General features: G+C 36.8%; 2 protein-coding genes across 7 annotated transcripts in view; one reads left to right on the plus strand and one right to left on the minus strand.

Annotated features, from left to right (window-relative positions):
• Positions 1-17,312, minus strand: part of LOC109407813 (cullin-4A) — a 417,220-nt gene that overhangs the window by 199,959 nt on the left and 199,949 nt on the right. The window lies entirely within an intron of this gene.
• The window catches only part of LOC134288725 (guanine nucleotide exchange factor DBS-like), a 106,292-nt gene that overhangs the window by 56,797 nt on the left and 32,183 nt on the right, over positions 1-17,312 (plus strand). For all 3 annotated transcript variants that reach the window (XM_062854469.1, XM_062854470.1, XM_062854471.1), the window contains exons 3-4: positions 7,881-8,467; positions 8,525-8,640. In XM_062854469.1, coding sequence (XP_062710453.1) covers positions 7,881-8,467; positions 8,525-8,640 — 703 coding nt within the window. The remainder of the gene's footprint in view (positions 1-7,880; positions 8,468-8,524; positions 8,641-17,312) is intronic.

The following is a 17,312-nucleotide window of genomic DNA, read 5'->3' on the forward strand; positions in this document are numbered from 1 at the left end:
CTGTTTTGCGAAAAATTTGTTCGAGAAAACGAGCGATTTTTTATGGTAACCTATCTTAACCGCCTATTCCACATACTGTAATTTGGCGGATTACCATTTGTTATACTGGCAAATCTGTACATGGAATGGTTATCTTACTGTTATCTTGGATAGTCTGAGACATGGTCAAATGACAATTGCTAATGGTCATCTACAGTACGAGAAACGCTGCATTTACAGTTAGCGATTATGCGGGAAGTTTGGGGTCATCCCTCAATATGATGTATCGACCAAAAGTTTGAGGTCACTATCGTAATACATGGAAAAGTGATTTGTTGATATCTTTGTCATCTTTCATTCCATTTCAATTCTTCTTGGCTTATTTGTAACAAAATGAATGATACTTACTGCATAAACATTGAACCACACATATTTGTTGAAATTTACATACTAAAACTTAACGTAAAGTTGCCTCATTTTTTGAAGTGAGGTGAAATGTGTTTTACATAACATTTTTATATATAAAAACCGTTAAATACGTTAAGTTAAAGACATCAAACGTAAATTTAGTTAATTATCTTTGAAATGAGCTAAAAAGAATTAAAATTGAACTATAGATGACGAAGATATCACCAAATCACTTTTCCATGTTTTACGAAAGTTACCCCCTAGGTTACCCCAAACTTTTGGCTGATGACATGAAGAGTTAATTTACTTAATAACTTTTTTTCTAGATTTTTTTAGCTAAGTTCTCTAAAAAGCAGTTGAAAGCTAATAGAAAATGGGTCATATTACCGTTCTCATCTCAAAATTTGGTCGACCCAATTTCCAGCGACACTGCCGTAAGTTTATATTCATTTTTTAGAAAATTTGGAAACTTTGGATCAAGTTTACAAATTTTTTTTTTTTAAGTTTCTTTTCAATGACGTTCAAAGTTACTTTGACTTATTATCTTTTGAATGAGACCTAAGGTTTTTAGATCGGACGCAAATTGGCGAAGATATGGACCTAAAAAAATTACATGTTTTGAGGGGGTGACCCCAAACTCGGGATCGGGATGTACATGCTCTAAGTATGTTGCTCGACCATCATAAACTTGAAGATCGTGTTTATTATACCAAAAAAACCTAGATTACCAAACAGTGTTTTAGATGTCCATAGAAAAATAATATTTCATAAAACAGATTCATCTTTGGCCTAGCTCAACATTAGAAAACATTTAAGTTTTCAGTGAAAATCAAAATGGAAGGTCTTAAGCACATCAGTAGAATCTATTTCTTTGTTTAGCATGGCAACATGTTTAGATATTTGTGAAAATAAAATGTCATAATTTAAGTGCTATATGACGTAGAGGAAAAACGACCCCGAAATTCAAATTAATGAAACAAAAAATGACCACAAAAGACCTCTCTGAATTTTTTACCGTGGTATCCGCTGAATACTGAATTCGACTCCAGCTGCTTTTATTTGCTAATTTGTTAGTAATCGAACTTTTTCCGAGTGTTGTTTTTATTGTCAAAATCGAAGATACTCGAAGATACAAGTGTTCTTTTCTGATCCATTCAAACGAAAAATGCATCAGTTCATATTTTTCCCTCGTTTTCTTATGAAACTGCTGATTTCTACTAAGAATTGGAGGGTAAACTTCAACGATTTCTCCAGATTTTAAGTATGTAACTGGACAAGAAATGGCCAAACGCACGACTTTCAAGAAACAAAATGTTCGGTGAGAATAAAGTTTGGTGAATAAGTCATTCTTGGCCGGGGTCCATGGCGTAGTTGGTCACACGTTTGCATCATATGCGGATGGTCATGGGTTTGATTCCCAGCCCCGGCAATTGCAATTTTTCGTCAGTAGCTCTTCACCGAGAGCGGCTGACACTGACCCTCTTCTGAGCCCCATGGCTCAAACGGACCTGGATACCTGGACATCGACGAATTGCTACTCATAATGGACCCCCAATCGGACTGGAAAGGAGCAACGGCCACCTATCATCCTTGTGCTCATCATTCTACCATGTAGAGTAGAAAAGTGAAAGCAGCAGAAAGGCAACCAGTTCAATAAAATATAATAGAATACATCTAGGCTCTGTACAATACTGTAGGTACAGCTGTCAATTGAAGTCGCTCACGTAGTGCCCTAGTGGACAATAGAGCTGTAAAATTAGGTTAAGCGATTAAGTCATTCTTGCAATTACCTTTTTATTACGATTTATATGTTTATACAGTTGCCTAAACTGCATCCGAGAAAAAAAAACATCAAGATTTAAATAAATTGCAGCTTAAGGCACTTAAGCGATTATTAATTATACATAGGACATTTATGCAAATTGTAACTTTTATCAAGTTTGTTAACTTCACCGAAGACACTATTGAGAAAAAATGTATGGTACGTTAGTTATGATTTTTGTCCTGCAGTTCCATACATTCGCAGCACTGTGCGGTGGCGCCTTAGTGGGCTTTTTTATAACTCGAGTCGATTTAATCGATTCGCCTGCTCCAGAAATTCCTCCAGGTTTTCCCCCGGAAATTTCTCCAAGAAATCCACAGAAAATGCTTCCTGGAATTCAATAGGAATTCTTCCAGAAATTCCTCCGAAAATTTCTCTAGGGATTGCTTCGGAGATTCTTCCATGAAATCCTCCGGAAATTCCTCCAGGAATTTCTCCAGAAATGCCTCCATGGAGTCCATAGGAAATTCCTCCATGAATTCCTCCAGAAATTCATCAAGATGTTCCTCTGGGAATTCCTCCGGCATTTCCTCCGTGAATCATTCAGGGAGTTACTCCGCAAGTTTCTCCAGGAGTTCGTCCAAGAGTTCCTCCAGAAATTCCTTCATGGATTTCTCCATCGATCCCATCGGAAATTTCTCCACGAATTGCTCCAGAAATTCATCAAGAAGTTCTTCTTGGAATTCCTCCGGGATTTTCTCTTGAAATTCTTCCGAAAATCACTCAGGGAGTTTCTCCAGGAGTTTCTTAAATGCATTTTAGAGAGGTCCTCTGGGAGTTCCTCTAGGCATTCCTCCGGAAATTTCTTTATGATTTCATCCAAAAATTCCCCCAGGAATTCCTCAGCAAAATTCTCCACGGATCCCTCCAGGAATTCCTCCAGGAATTCCTTCGAGAACTCTTACAGAAATTCTTCCGGAAACTCCTACAAGATCTGCTTCGGAAATTCCTCCAGGGATTCCTCCGAAAATTCCTCCAAAAATTCCTCGGGAAATTCCTCCAAGAATTCTTCCGGAAATTCTTCGAAGAATTCCTCTGAAATTTCTTCCCGGAATTCCTCAAGAAATTTCTCCAAGGATTCCTCCGGAAATTCCTCCAGAAATTCCTCCAGGATTTGCTCCGAAAATTCCTCTAGGATTTCCTCCGAGAATTACTCAAGGAGTTTCTCCGGGAGGAATCTCCTGAATGAATTCTGGAGGGATTTTTTTGGAGAATTTGTGGAATTCCTTGAGAAATCTCTGGAAGGCATTTCTGGAAGCATTCTAAGAATGGATTCCCAGCAGTATCAGTTCCAGGTCCAAAGCATTAATATTCGGATAGCAATCAATTGTTCCGTTTGCGGTTATGATCGTTGCGACCTTTCTGGGCGTTGGTTTTAAATGCTCGTATCACTACTACTGAGTCACGTGAAATTCCGGTCGACTCGATTTATAACTCGTTAGCCCCCTTAATTTTCTGCAATTATTACAGGAACACTTTTATGAGTTCGGTAAGAATTCCTCCAAATATACCTACAGGAATTCCTTTAGAATGTCCTCCAAGATTTTTTTTTTTTATTTTCCTAGATTTTTTCTAGACATGTTTACAGACCAGATATTTTTCCAACCATTCATTCGAAAAGACAATTCCTGCAGAAATTCCAGTTCCTCTAGGGATTTCTTTAGAAGTATCAACAAAGATTCCTCCAGTGCTTTTTCAGAAATTCTTCAAGAGATTCTCGGAAGGAATTTTTCAAAGCTTCCTCAAGGTATTCGTCCCAAAGATCATCTAGAGATTTCTTCAGAAAATCAGTTTTGTTGTTGATGATTAACCTGGGCTTGTTAGGGGAATATCTGTAAATAAAAAGAAAATCGCGTTAAGTACTGTTCCTTTGAATTCCACTAAGAATTTGCATCCTTTGACATATACGTATTTCGACCTCAACTGTAAGGTCGTCTTCAGTGTCTTGTACTTGACTCGACTTTGAATTCCACTCAAAGGAACAGTACCTAACGCGATTTTCTTTTTATTTAGTTTTGTTGTGTTTTTTTTTGAAGTTTTTGTTGGGGATTCTAGATAAGTTTTTTCAGGAATTTCTTTATACATATTTTTGGAGTTCCTCTGAGAATCCTTTCAGGCGTCTCTGAAGAAATTTCTCTCGAAAATTCTCAAGAGATTCTTCTACAAGTTCCTCTTGAGGGTTTCCCACAAGTTTCTCAGATATTCATCCACGGATTGGATCATAAACATCTCTTGGAATTTACTGAGACATTGCTTCAGGGATTGTTATAGATTTCTTTCTATAGGACCTTTCAGAAATTCCTCCAGAGATGCCTTCAGGAATTCCTTCAGAAATCATTCCAGGATTTTTTTTTTGTATTTCTCCAGCAATATCTGACACTTTGACACATTCAACGCGTAACGTTTTACGCGAGAATCATACTTTTGCTTTCAAAAACCGTTATGTTGTTAAATTCATACCAATCAGCATAAAAAAGATCAAATTTTAACAGAAGATTTAATTAAACCTTTCTGCTTTCTAATTGGAAATTTGGTCCTTTTTAATTCCAAAAAATCAAGAAACACTGACTTATCGCAAAGAAAGTTGCTACTTTCTCGAAACAGCCTTCAAAGTTTTAAGGACAATCTCAAAAATATAAGTAATTATCTTCGTTTTGGTACAAGTAGAATCAAAATCGACGACGAGAGCTAGTGAATATTGCCAAATAAAGTTCCAAAACCCTGATGTAGAAGTGCGTGGAATGTGTCATTTCAGAAAGCTCTTCCTGGTATAACTGCAGAGCGTTCTCCAGTTTTCCACGAATTCCTTCAGAGATTCCTTCTAAACATTGAATATCTGTCAATTTCCTGATTTTGCTTTGGCTGACTAAGCCATGTGGGAAAGCATTTTCAGCAGTGTATTGAATTTGTTTTGAAACTTGTATCAAATCCTTCAAGTATTCTTCAAGATTTGTTGGGTTTCCTCCAAAAGTTCCTCTAGGGATAACTTCAGAAATTGCTTCGGGGGTTTTTGTTCACTAGTGCCTTTAGAAATTTTGAACTGAATTACTTTAAGATCTTCTACAGAAATATCTCCAGCAGTTCTTCCAACGTGTTTTTCAGAACATTCTAAGGAATCCCTTCAGGTTTTTTTAGGAATGTATTCAAGAGCTTCCTGAACTCCTTCGTCTGCAAATTCTGCACGGATTACTGCAGTTTTTTTAAGAGATCCTTTCAGAACACTAAGGTTTACTTCATAAATTTCGCATTTTTTTAAAAAATTCAACATAAATTTTTCCTTGAGGTCCTCTAAAAGAGAAACTCTTCTAGGAATTCCATCAGATCCATCTCAAGCCACTCCTCCAAGAACTACTCCAAATGCTAATGGAATCTCAAACGTTACCTCCAGGGATTCATTTGGCATTTGCTTCAGGGAACCCTTGACAAATTTCTTTGGTTTTTTTTTCTGTGTACACTCAATTTTGTTTTTACACGACTTTTCTACACGATTTTATTTTGCTCGACTTTTTTTACGCAATTTTTTAGAAGTCACGCAACTTTTTTACGCGATTTTTTAGAAGTCACGCAACTTTTTTACGCGATTTTGGCCATTTGCGAAGGGCAAATCGTGTAAAAAAAATCCTTTGGATACTTCTGTAAAATTCATGAAGGAATATTTGAAAGAATTCCTAGAAGAATCTATGAAGGAATGCCATGAGCCACAGGACAACTCTTAAAATTTTTGCAAAACCGCTGATAAAGTGATGAAATGATTCCTGAAAGAATCTTTGGAAGAATTTTTGAAAGGATCACTGAAAAATTTCTTAAAAAGTCTGTAGATGAATTCATGGAGATTGAAACCCGTGGAACAATTTCATTAAAAAAATCCTTGTTGACATCCATGGAGACATCTTTAAACTACTGATATTTCTGACGAAATTCTGACGAAATTCATGAATCTATGGTGTAATTTCTGAAAAAAATACTCGGAGGAAATTTTGAATTATTCTTCTGTCTAATTTCTGTAGAATTATTCTATATTCTTGAAAGTATCCCTGGAGGAATTTATGAAAGTATCTCAGTGAAATTCCTGATGGAATGCAAGAAGAATCTGATATTTTTGAAGGAATCACTGGAAATACTTTGAGAAACTCTTGGTGGATTTTCTTTAAAAATTCATTAAAAATATTGAGAAGAATTTCTAGAGAAATCCGTTAACTTAAATCCATGGAGGATTTTCTAGAGGAATTCCCGGAGGAATTGGCTTCTTTAACGGTGTTGAGATAATTCGATATTCTGAATCTGCATGTCAAACTGAGCCGAAATCCAAATTTTCATGAATTTTGGTGCCCGGGAACCTATTTAAAAATCAATTTGAAGTTTGTATGGGAGCGATTTGTCGAATCACCCCTCGTCGCAGTTTGTACTGGGCGGAGCTGTCAAACAGTCGTCCAGCTGTCAAAATGTGATTTCTAAAAATCTATTTGAAATTGATTTAAGGTGCCAAAATAAAGTTCTAAAAATCTGAAAAAAATCATAGTGGCTCAGAAAAAGGTGCTCTTTCGTATAAAATCAAAAAATCGATATATTTTTCAAAATTTAAAAACCCAATTCGCGAATTAAAATCGAAAAAAAAATCTTGAATGAACGTCTGGAGAAATATTTAAATTTGAATAAAGATTCCTAGAAAAATCCCATGAGAAAATTCCAAAGTTATTTGTGTAGCTCTTTCTTGGGGGTAATATCTGGAGAAACTTCTGAATTTCCTAAAGACTTCAAGTTAATATTTCTAAAGGTATTGTTAAAAAAAATCCTGGAGGAAATTCTGAGGAAATACATGGAGGAATACCCGGAGGAGCTCTTGCAGGAATCTCTGTACGAATTGCTGCAGGAATCTCTGGAATACCTACTCAAATAAGTGCTGGAATCACTTTTATTGAAAATCGTACATGACTTTCGTGAGTAATTCCTGGAGATTTTTCGCGAGAATTTCCTTTCTGAAAGATCCCCTGATAAGATTTCTTATAAAATATGTAGGATTTTCTGGATTTCGTGGATTCCTAAAGCAATTCTGAAAAAAATCTGAAGAAATATATGTACGTAGGCATGAAGGTTGGCCTAAAGAAATGTATTGAATCCATGAATAATTTTTTGAATGAACCAATGGAGGAATTACTGAAAGAATTCTTGGATTACTTTATGATTGAATTATTTCCCTCCTCACGCTCTGAAGAAAGATGAGTATTTAGCAAAGTGTGACAGCCATACAGAAATGTCAGAGGTCTTATAAAAAAGTGTACCGTAGGGGGGAAGGGTTGAAAACGGACAAATTGTGCCTGACGTAACTTATGATCTTTTGAAGGAATGAATGGAATATTTTTAGAATGAATCCGTAGAAGATTCTCTATAGAAATACTTTTTGAAATTTATGGAGGGATATCTAGAGATTCTATTTTTTAAAGAATTTGCCGAGGTAATGGTAAGGAAGTTGCCAAGAATATCAACGAAAATCCTCTAACAATCTCTTACGAAAATGGTAATAAAAATCTTCCAAGAGATATGCCAAGAATATGTAAGATAATGTGTTTGCAGATCTCATCTGAATACACACTGCACTAATGTAGATAAAAAAATAGCGTCTTGACTTATATTCCTACAATCTGTTTTATAACATTGCACTTCTCATTTCCAGGTGGTCGCTCCAAAGACGGCTGTCCGCTGATAACCTTCCCGGACTACAACAACTTTCACAATCTGTCCGATCTAGATTACCAAAAATTAGTGCTATACCTCACCTCGGTTCCGTCCCTCTCGGAGGCAGACCTGGGCTTCAATCTCATCATAGACCGACGGAAAGACCGCTGGGCGGCGGTCAAAGCCGTCCTACTGAAAATCTCCATCTATTTCCCTGCCATGGTACACTTCGTGTACGTCCTGCGTCCTTCCGGTTTCCTGCAGAAGGCCATCTCCGAGGTTAGCAACAAATTTTTCAAGGACGAGTTCCGGTTTCGGGTGGTGGTCTGTGCCACCCTGGAAGACCTGCACGAGTACATCTCGCGAACCCAGCTGACCGGAGAGCTGGGGGGTGATTTGGTGTACTCCCATCACGACTGGATCCAGCAGCGAATTTCGCTGGAAAAGTTCTCCGGTTTGACGAACATGATCTCGTGCAACCTGGACGCATTTATGAAGATGATCCACGAGATGGAGTTCCCCAATTCGGTGGATGCCACCGAGAAGCTGATTGAGGAACAGGGCGGTCAGTATGAGAAGCTGAAGGTTAGTTTGATGAGGTGATGTTGGAGGGAATGAAAACTAATGGAGGATTACTTTTAGGAGGACATTATGGCCGCCGGTCGGCACGGGGAAGTCCTGCTGGAGGAGATGCGCACCAAAAAGGAAACCGACAAGGAAACGGTCGAACGGTTCGGTAACATTAGCTCCATCGAAAGGTATGTTGAATTAGTTCCACAGAACTGTGTTAGGCTTAGCTGTTAGGCTCGAACAAACACTAACCTCAATATGGAATGCTATCTGTTTCTGTCCCTAACTTTCGTTCCGTTACAACTACCTGAGGAGAATGAATGTTTCCTTTCTTTTGTTTTGTAACAGAAATTTTTCATCTAGATTGGTTCAAATGTTAAAGGATGACTCAAGCTGAATCCGCATTTTTTATGATAAACGAAGATAAAAACATCAGCTTGACTCATCCGGCCTAACCTAGCTTTAAGGTTTAGTTTCTAGTGTTTAATTTGCCTTGCACTGGTTTTTGTACCCAGAAAATACGACAAATCGGATGCCTCATTGATTAACATGACTAACAAGCTCGTGCGTGAGCTCGTTTTGGATTAAAGCAACGAAAAGCAGTCGCGTGACCGTGTATTCATATCGTATTTTGCTGTAGTTTGCGTGTAAAGTTTTGCTTAGTTTTTTTTTTCCGATACTTGTTGCTATTGCTGATTCTTGATAGATGATATCGTTTGATGCTTGTGGCTTCCAAATTCAATGTTAGTTCCGTCATATAATCAGATATTACCTCATTGAAAAACCATACATTTCCTTTAAGTGTTTTAATTTAAAAATATAATTATCAAACAAGCTATGTTAAAACTGAAGAAACGAGTGCAATGATTTTTCAATTCATTTTATTGAACTCTTTTGATGCAGTGTGGGTAACATGTTGCGTCAGAGTCATGCAACAAACACGCTCAAAAATTTACTGCATGCATGAGTGGAATCATCAGGTCGGTATGATACGTTGGTATGATCAGAAGGCCGGCTCCAGAGGCACGTTATCCTCCATTTGGGACATTTGTGCCATCAAGAAGATAGAAATAAGAATCTGAAGGCTAAAAGTTCGAAAGCAGAAGCTGGTAGCGAGAAGCCAAAAGATAGAAGCTGAAAACTAGAAACTAAAATCTAGAAGGTATAAGCCAGAAGCAAAAGATCAGAAGCTACAACCTAGAAACACGATGATTTAATGTAAGATGATGGAAGCTAAAGGCTAGAAACGAGATGCAAGTAGCTAGGGGGATCAATAAACTAGTAGTTGGGATCTTAGAACGATAAGCAAAGAGTTAGAAGCCAGAAGCTAAAAGCTAGAAGCTAAAAGCTAGAAGCTAAAAACTATAAGCCTAAAGTCTAAAGCTAAAGGTTAAAAGTTAGAATCAAGAACCCTTAAACTAGGATAACAAAACGCTAGAAGTTTGAAGCGAGATGATATGAATTCACAGGGGATTTTTCGGATTTCATTCTATTGAGCGATTAAAACGAAAATATCTTTCATATGCCCGACGTTTCAATAGGCTATGCCATCTTTTTCAAGGGTTAATAATATTTTTTGTCTTTCTTCTGGAGGTTTGTTCATTGCGTGAAAACTTGTCAGCATAGGATGGTTCATCATGATGTTATGAATTTAGAGCGGAATGCTTGAAGTTACTAACCAGCTACATGTATCTATAAATTGAGTGGTAGACGCTAGAAGTTAGAAGCAGAAGCTTAAAACTCAACAAAAGATAGAAGTCAGAGGAAACTAGAAGATAAAAACTTAAAGCTGGACGAGAGATGTAGAAGGCAGATGCTGGAACCAGAAGCTAGAAACTAGACGTTAAAAGCTAGGATCAAAGAAGTTGGACGCCAGAAGCTAAAAGCCAGAAATTAGTAGCCAGAAGCTAGGAACTACATAGAAGCTAGAAGTTAGTAAGAGTTATAAGTTGAAAGCTACATGCTAGAAGCCAGAAAACAGATGCCAGAAGCTAGAAGCGAAAAGGTAGAATCGACAAGCAAGGAGCTGAATGCTGAGAGCTAGAATCTAGAAACTAGGTTTATTTTTTGGAAACTTGAAGGAAGATGTAGGAGTTTAGAGGCTGGAAAGGAGCTACAATTTAAAAGTGAAAAGCATGCTGTAAAACCCAGAATGAGTTTTTGCCAACATTTACTACCAAGGAATGTTGCAGTGAAAAACCTGTAATAATTTCTGATTCATTACTAGGAGAAAAAAATTTAGATCTATTGAAATTTGTAGCTGATTTTTACAGGGGAAGAAATTAAGAAATCTAGGAAATTTAAAAAAAAAAGCAAGGACACCGTCTTTAGCCAGAGGCTGTACAGACTGAACGAAACTAACACTAGACAACGGACACTACACACATTACAGCACCAGTGGATACGAGGAAGAAACATTTCTTGCGGAAAGTTGGCGTGGCATGGCATGGTACGGTTTTAAGCTTGGTGGCGCTAACCGCACGGCCACGAGGCTCCACAGCCTTAAATTGAATATAGAAGACAGAAAAATTCTCAAAATATACTAAACAGAAGGGAGAATATAATAAAGTCAGAGTACTGATAATGCAACTAGGGTAGAGAAGACGGAGCAAACATAGTTGATAGAGAATCCCAAAAACATGTAAAAAATAGAAAACACGGATGCAGAGTAAACAGAGAACACTCAGAAATTCTGAAAAGGTAGAGAAAATGTTGATAGCAGAAGTAACAAAGAAAGTCTTGAAGACAGGGAAGATAATGAAAATGATGAACAGAGAAATCAGGGAAAGATCAGTAGACAGGGAAATCTTCTGAAAACGTGAGACACAGAGAGAACAGAGACGTCAGATAATATAGATAAAAACAAAAAACAAAAAACAGAGTAGACGTAGAAAATGTAAAAGATGGAAAAGAACAGAAGACAGAGAAAAAGAAGTCTGACAAGACAGACAAAACAAAGATTGCAGTAGAGACAAGGAAGGTCTTGAAAACAGAGAAGATGTGAATATATTGAAAATGGAAAACAGGAAAAAAAATAGATTATGAGAAAACAAAGGAGACAAAGAAAACACAGAAGACAGAGAGAAAAGAGAAGACGGAGAATTTAGAGAAGGAAAAGAGGACTGGAAATGGGGAACTAAAAAACCACAGAAGATATAGAGAACAGAAAATCTTTTCAGTGGAGCGGACCTGGTGTGATGGTTAGAACACTTGACTATTACGCTGAGGACCTGGGATTGAATCCCACTCCCGATAAACTCACAAAATGTGAGTTCTTCCTTCGGAAGGGAAGTAAAGCGTGGGTCCCGAGATGAACTAGCCTAGGGCTAAAAATCTCGTTAATACAGATAAAAAGAAAACTTTTCAGCCTTCTCTGTTTTATGTTAAAAAAAAACAGGGATTGTAGAAGAGGCAACGAAAATCTTGCAGGCAGAGAAGACTGTGAGAATAGAGAAACATGAGAACATAGGGAGAGTAAACAAGATTCAGAAGACAAAGAGAACAGAAAGTATAGAGAAAACAGAGACGTTGAAGAAGGTATAAAGGATAGAAGGTACAGCTTCTGAATGTTTCGTTTTACAAAAATGTTACAAACTTAAGATAGAAGACCGTATAGTTTTCAAAATATACTTAAAAGATATCAAAGACTAAAGGCGGACAATACAGCTAAGACAGCGAATACGGAGCAAACAGAGAAGATAGAGAAGACGGAAATACGTAAAAGATGGAAAAGATAAAGAAAACAGGAGACACAGGAAATATTCAACAACCTGAAAGCAAGACATGCAAACAGAAAAGCCTGAGAAGAAAAAGATGACAATAAGATCCAGTATACAGAGAAAACCGAGAAGTCTGACAAGGCAAAGAAAACGAAGATTGCAGTAGAGTCGAATAAGATCTTAAAAACAGAGAAGAATCGAAAACAGAGAAAACAGAGTATGAGAAGACAGGGAAGGCAAATGAAACCTAGAAGTCAGAGAGAACAGATAAGACAGAGTATTCAGAGAAAATATCAAAGACTGAAGACTGACAATACAGCTAAGACAGAGAAGACGAAGGAAACAGAGGAGATAGTGAAGACGGAATACATGTAAAAGATGGTAATGACTGAAGGCAAAGAAAACAGAAGACACATAGAAAACTGGGAAGACATGAAAACAGAAAAGCTTGAAAGGACCATGAAAACGTAGATTACAGAAGTGACAAAGAAGACTTGAAGACAGAGAAGGCGGTAAAAATGAGGGACAGAGAAAAAAGAAAGATCAGAAGACAGAGTAGGCAAGGAAGACCCTGAAGATAGAGATAATAGAGAATATGAAGAACACAGAGAAGACGGAGAAGATGTAAAAGATTGAAAAGCCAGAAAACAGGAAAGACAGACAAAACAGAGCCACTTGACAACACAAATAAATCATAGATTGCAGTTGAAACAAGAATGCAGTTAATATGGAGAGCAGAGAAAACAGAGATACATGAGGTGACAGGGAAGGTGAACAAGATCCAAAAGACAGAGAGAACGGAAAATAAGGACAGAATAAAAGACGTATATAAGGTAGGAGTAAAATATATAAGGTACTGCTCCTACTGAAAAATCCTGGATGTTTTGTTCAAAAAAAGGAAGAAAAATGATAACAGGTGACAGAAATTATTTAATTGAAGATGGAAAATAGTATAGTTCTCAAACAATACTTAACAGAAGAGAGGAGTTATCAAATACAGAAGACTGACAATGCAGCTAAGGCAGAAGATCTTGAAGATAGAGAAAACAGTGAAAAGGGAAAGCAAAGGATGAGAAGACAGGGTAGGCAAAGGAAACACAGAAGACAGAGATAACAGAGAAGGCAAAGAGGACTGTGAAAATGTGAAGACAAGAAACAAAAACAAGATCCTGAAGACAGAAAGAACAGAAAGTGTGGAGAAGACAGAGAGGATGTGAAATATAGAAGATGGAGATAGAAGAGGAGACATAGAAAACAGAGAAGTCTGAGAAGACAAACAATCTATTGATTGGAAGCAGCAAAGAAGATCTTGAAGACAGAGAAGAAAATTAAAATGGAGGACAGTGAAAACAGAGAAAGATGAGAAGACATGGGAGCCAAAGCAGGCACAGAAGACAGATAGAACTGAAAATACAAAGAATATAGAGAACGAGGGACACACAGAAGATAAAGAGGGCATAGGAGACAAAGAAGTCGTTCAGTTCAGAAAAGATAGTGAAAAGCGATAACAGAAAATATATAAAACTCAAAAAAACTGATGAAACAGAAAAGGCAGACAAGACAGGTAAGACAATCTTGAACCGTCTTTTGAAACTCCTCAAGCAAATGATTTTTGTAGCTTTGAGTTCTGACCTCTAATACTGATCCGTTGACAGATATTAATAATTGACACTGAATTAGGTAGGTTGCAAGTAGTTCAAATGCGCGTATCTTTTAAAGGGAGGACGGAGTTAAATGGTAGAAAATTTGTTTCACTCAGATAGCAGAACAAACAGAAATACAAGAAATGATTACGAAGACAGAGATGACAGAGAAGATGCATACACAGGCAGACGCAGAAAACAGAGATGGTAGCTAAATTAATCAGATGAAACGTAGAAAAATGAAGAGGCTGAGAAGACACAAAAAAAAACCGCAACGATAGAGGAGTCAGAGGAGAGAAAAAGAAGAGAAAAAAAATGAAAAACAGAGGATGAACATAAAACGTCATGCAAAACAATTTTTCATTACATTAAAGTTTTTCAAGTTTCTTACGCACAAAGTATCCAGAAGGAAACTCTTCCTAAAGAGAGACGAACCAGCCACGGGCTGAAAGTCTCTACACTAGCTATAATAATAATAACTCTTCCTAAAAGGCTGAAAGGGGATTTCCGGGGAATGGTTTCTGGAGCTTTCGAAGAGTTGGAGTAGAGAAGATCATAAATGATTGGAGGTGGACAAACAGCGATTGAAGGAGAAATCGGGAGTGGGGGGGGGGGGGGGGGGTGTTGGAGGAGCTGAGGTTTGATCTAAGGTCTGGTTTGATAAAGAACTAATTTCTAAAGATGTTCTAGGGTAATTAAAAACTTCCTTGAGCAAAGGCCTGAGGATCTACAATAGGCTGCGGCTTATTTTTCAAAAGTTGTTGAAACCTGGAATTCGTACGCTCTTTTGGATTCTAATGACACAAAAAGGGAAACCTCTGAGTTTAAGCCAAAAATATTGAGATTTAGAGGTCGCGCAATCGCTTCAAAGTCGAATTTTCGAGTAATAAAAAGGTGTTTTCACTTCAAGTGCCATAACTTTCTCAATTTTCAACCGATTTTCAATCTTTTTTTTATGAATTTCTCACAAATTGAATTTCGAATAAACTCGTAGAACATCATTTTTTTCCAAAGTCACGCAAAATATGAGTTTTTGAAGATTTAATTCATTTTTTTCTTCTTTTTACAAAATTTTTTAACTTAAGAGCCCTATAACTTTTTAACCGTTTGACCAATTTTAAATTTTTTAGCTTGCTTTTGTAGATATTACTGTTGCCTAAGAATGCTGTGAATAAACTGTACCTTTAAAAAACGTTTCAAAATAGATAAATACCAAAAACCATTCAGAAACACGTATTTTATTGGAAAAATCTTAATTTTGGCAAAATTTTAATAGTTTTCATGCTTAGTTTCGAGTTCAAAGTGAAAAAATTATTCTAAATAATCATTAGGAAGCCTTAAAATTCAGTTTTTGGAGTGTTCTGAATCAAAAAATATTTTCATGTTCGAAATGCGAGAAAAAAAAATTTGAAAAAAAAAATCCTCCAATATGTTCCATATCCCTAAATATGATGCTTAGTATCTGGTTTGGAGTAAAAAATTGCAAATAATCGTCAAAAACTCCAATTATGCATGAAAAAATCAAATTTTAAGGCATGTTTTGGCAGTTTTTGGTGAAAAGTATCCTAAAAATGACTACTTTGATGAAAAGTTTGTTTAGGACAAAGATAGGCAACAAAAATATCCACAAAAGCAAGCTAAAAAATTTAAAATTGGTCATACGGTTAAAAAGTTATAGGACTCTAAAGTTAAAAATTTTTGTAAAAAGAAGAAAAAAATGAATTAAATCTTCAAAAACTCATATTTTGCGTGACTTTGGAAAAAAATGATGTTCTATGAATTTATTCGAAATTCAATTTGTGAGAAATTCGTAAAAAAAGATTGACAATCGGTTGAAAATTGAGAAAGTTATGGCACTTGAAGTGAAAACACCTTTTTATTACTCGAAAATTCGACTTTGAAGCGATTGCGCGACCTCTAAATCTCAATATTTTTGGCTTAAACTCAGAGGTTTTTCTTTTTGTGTCATTTGAATCCAAAAGAGCTTACGAATTCCAGGTTTCAACAACTTTTGAAAAATAAGCCGCAGCCTAATCTACAAGCATGGTTCTTTGGAGAACTATAATTTCCAAACACGTTCTAGGTTATCCTGGAGCTTTCTCGAGTACGCGCCTTAAGACCTATAAGCGTAATCAAGGGTTTATCATTACATTACTGATGCGCTGTACCATTCTTCAGGTGCATGGAGTCTAGGGTCAATGGAGAACTAGTCTCCAAAGATGTTCGAGGGCATCTAAGAACTTTCGAGAACTTGCTTGTTATTACATTACTGATACGGTGTCACATCCTGCATGCCCAGGGAGCATAGTTTTGACGAGAAGTAATTCTCAAAGATTTTCTAGGTCATCTAAGAACATCCGCGAGTAAAAGGACTTAAGGCCTTTTACGGCATCATCAGCATCGGCAGCCATGTTGGATATGTGGCTCGAAATTTCAAAGTGATCATTCTCTGCCACCAAAGCGAATTTTCGTATGAAAAAGTATCATCCGATATGCTCACTCACAGTGATTGCGATGATACTTTTTCTGCTGCGTTGCTCCAGAATTGGCAGTTTTTTATCACTTCACAAATGCGAGGCAAACAATCATTGAACAGCAAAAAGTCAATGATTCGTTTGAAAGCTTAGTGATGCATCATGACACCTTAAGATCTATAAGTGTAATCAATGGCTTATTGTTACATTACTGATGCGGTGTAACATTCTACAGGTCTATGATGCAAGGTTCTGTAGAGATCTAGTTTCCAACGATTTCATAAGTCACCCAAGAACTTGCGAACAGGCTCAAGGTCTACAAGCATAGCTAAGCAACAACAATTGATTGATTGCACTTGTAGATCTTCAGCCCCCTACGCGCAGAAGTTTGTGGATGACCTATAACACCTTTAAAAACAGTTCTTGATAGAACCATGCTCCAAAGACATGTAGGATGTTACACAGCAATAGTTTGAAAATCTATTGGTTAGCCTTGTAGAGACATTATTGGCAACCTAATACATCCTGAACACCATGAAGTTTGAGGAAACGAAGTGATTGACATACCAGTTACCTTAAATTCTGAATTTCGATATGGGTTACGTGCATGTGTATTCGTATTTTGTCAAGAATGTGAAAATGGTGTTCTATATTCTGGGATGTTCCAGCCCAAGTAACATTTTGATAACTAATTAGTCTTGTAGAGGTTTTGAGAAGCGTCATAAAACCTAATACCTTTTATTTGAGTTTTTTTTATGGTTCTAAGAGTCTCTTCTAGTCTATTTGGATTCGATGTAATTAATAGCATTGCATAACCTGTAATGACTCGTGAAACTCTTGAAATTTCAAATGTCATTTAAAGACAGTATTAGGATATTCCAGGTCAGCCAAACTACTTTGGAGTTCAGAACTTCAGCTCTACACTCGTAACAGTAGCCATATTTGCTATACTGAGTAACGTTGCATAATGAACCGTGGCTACTGCATCAATCTTCAAAACTATTAGATTTTATTTTAAGCCTTT

The sequence above is a fragment of the Aedes albopictus genome, chromosome 2 (genome assembly GCF_035046485.1).
Source record: "Aedes albopictus strain Foshan chromosome 2, AalbF5, whole genome shotgun sequence".
NCBI lineage: Eukaryota > Metazoa > Arthropoda > Insecta > Diptera > Culicidae > Aedes > Aedes albopictus.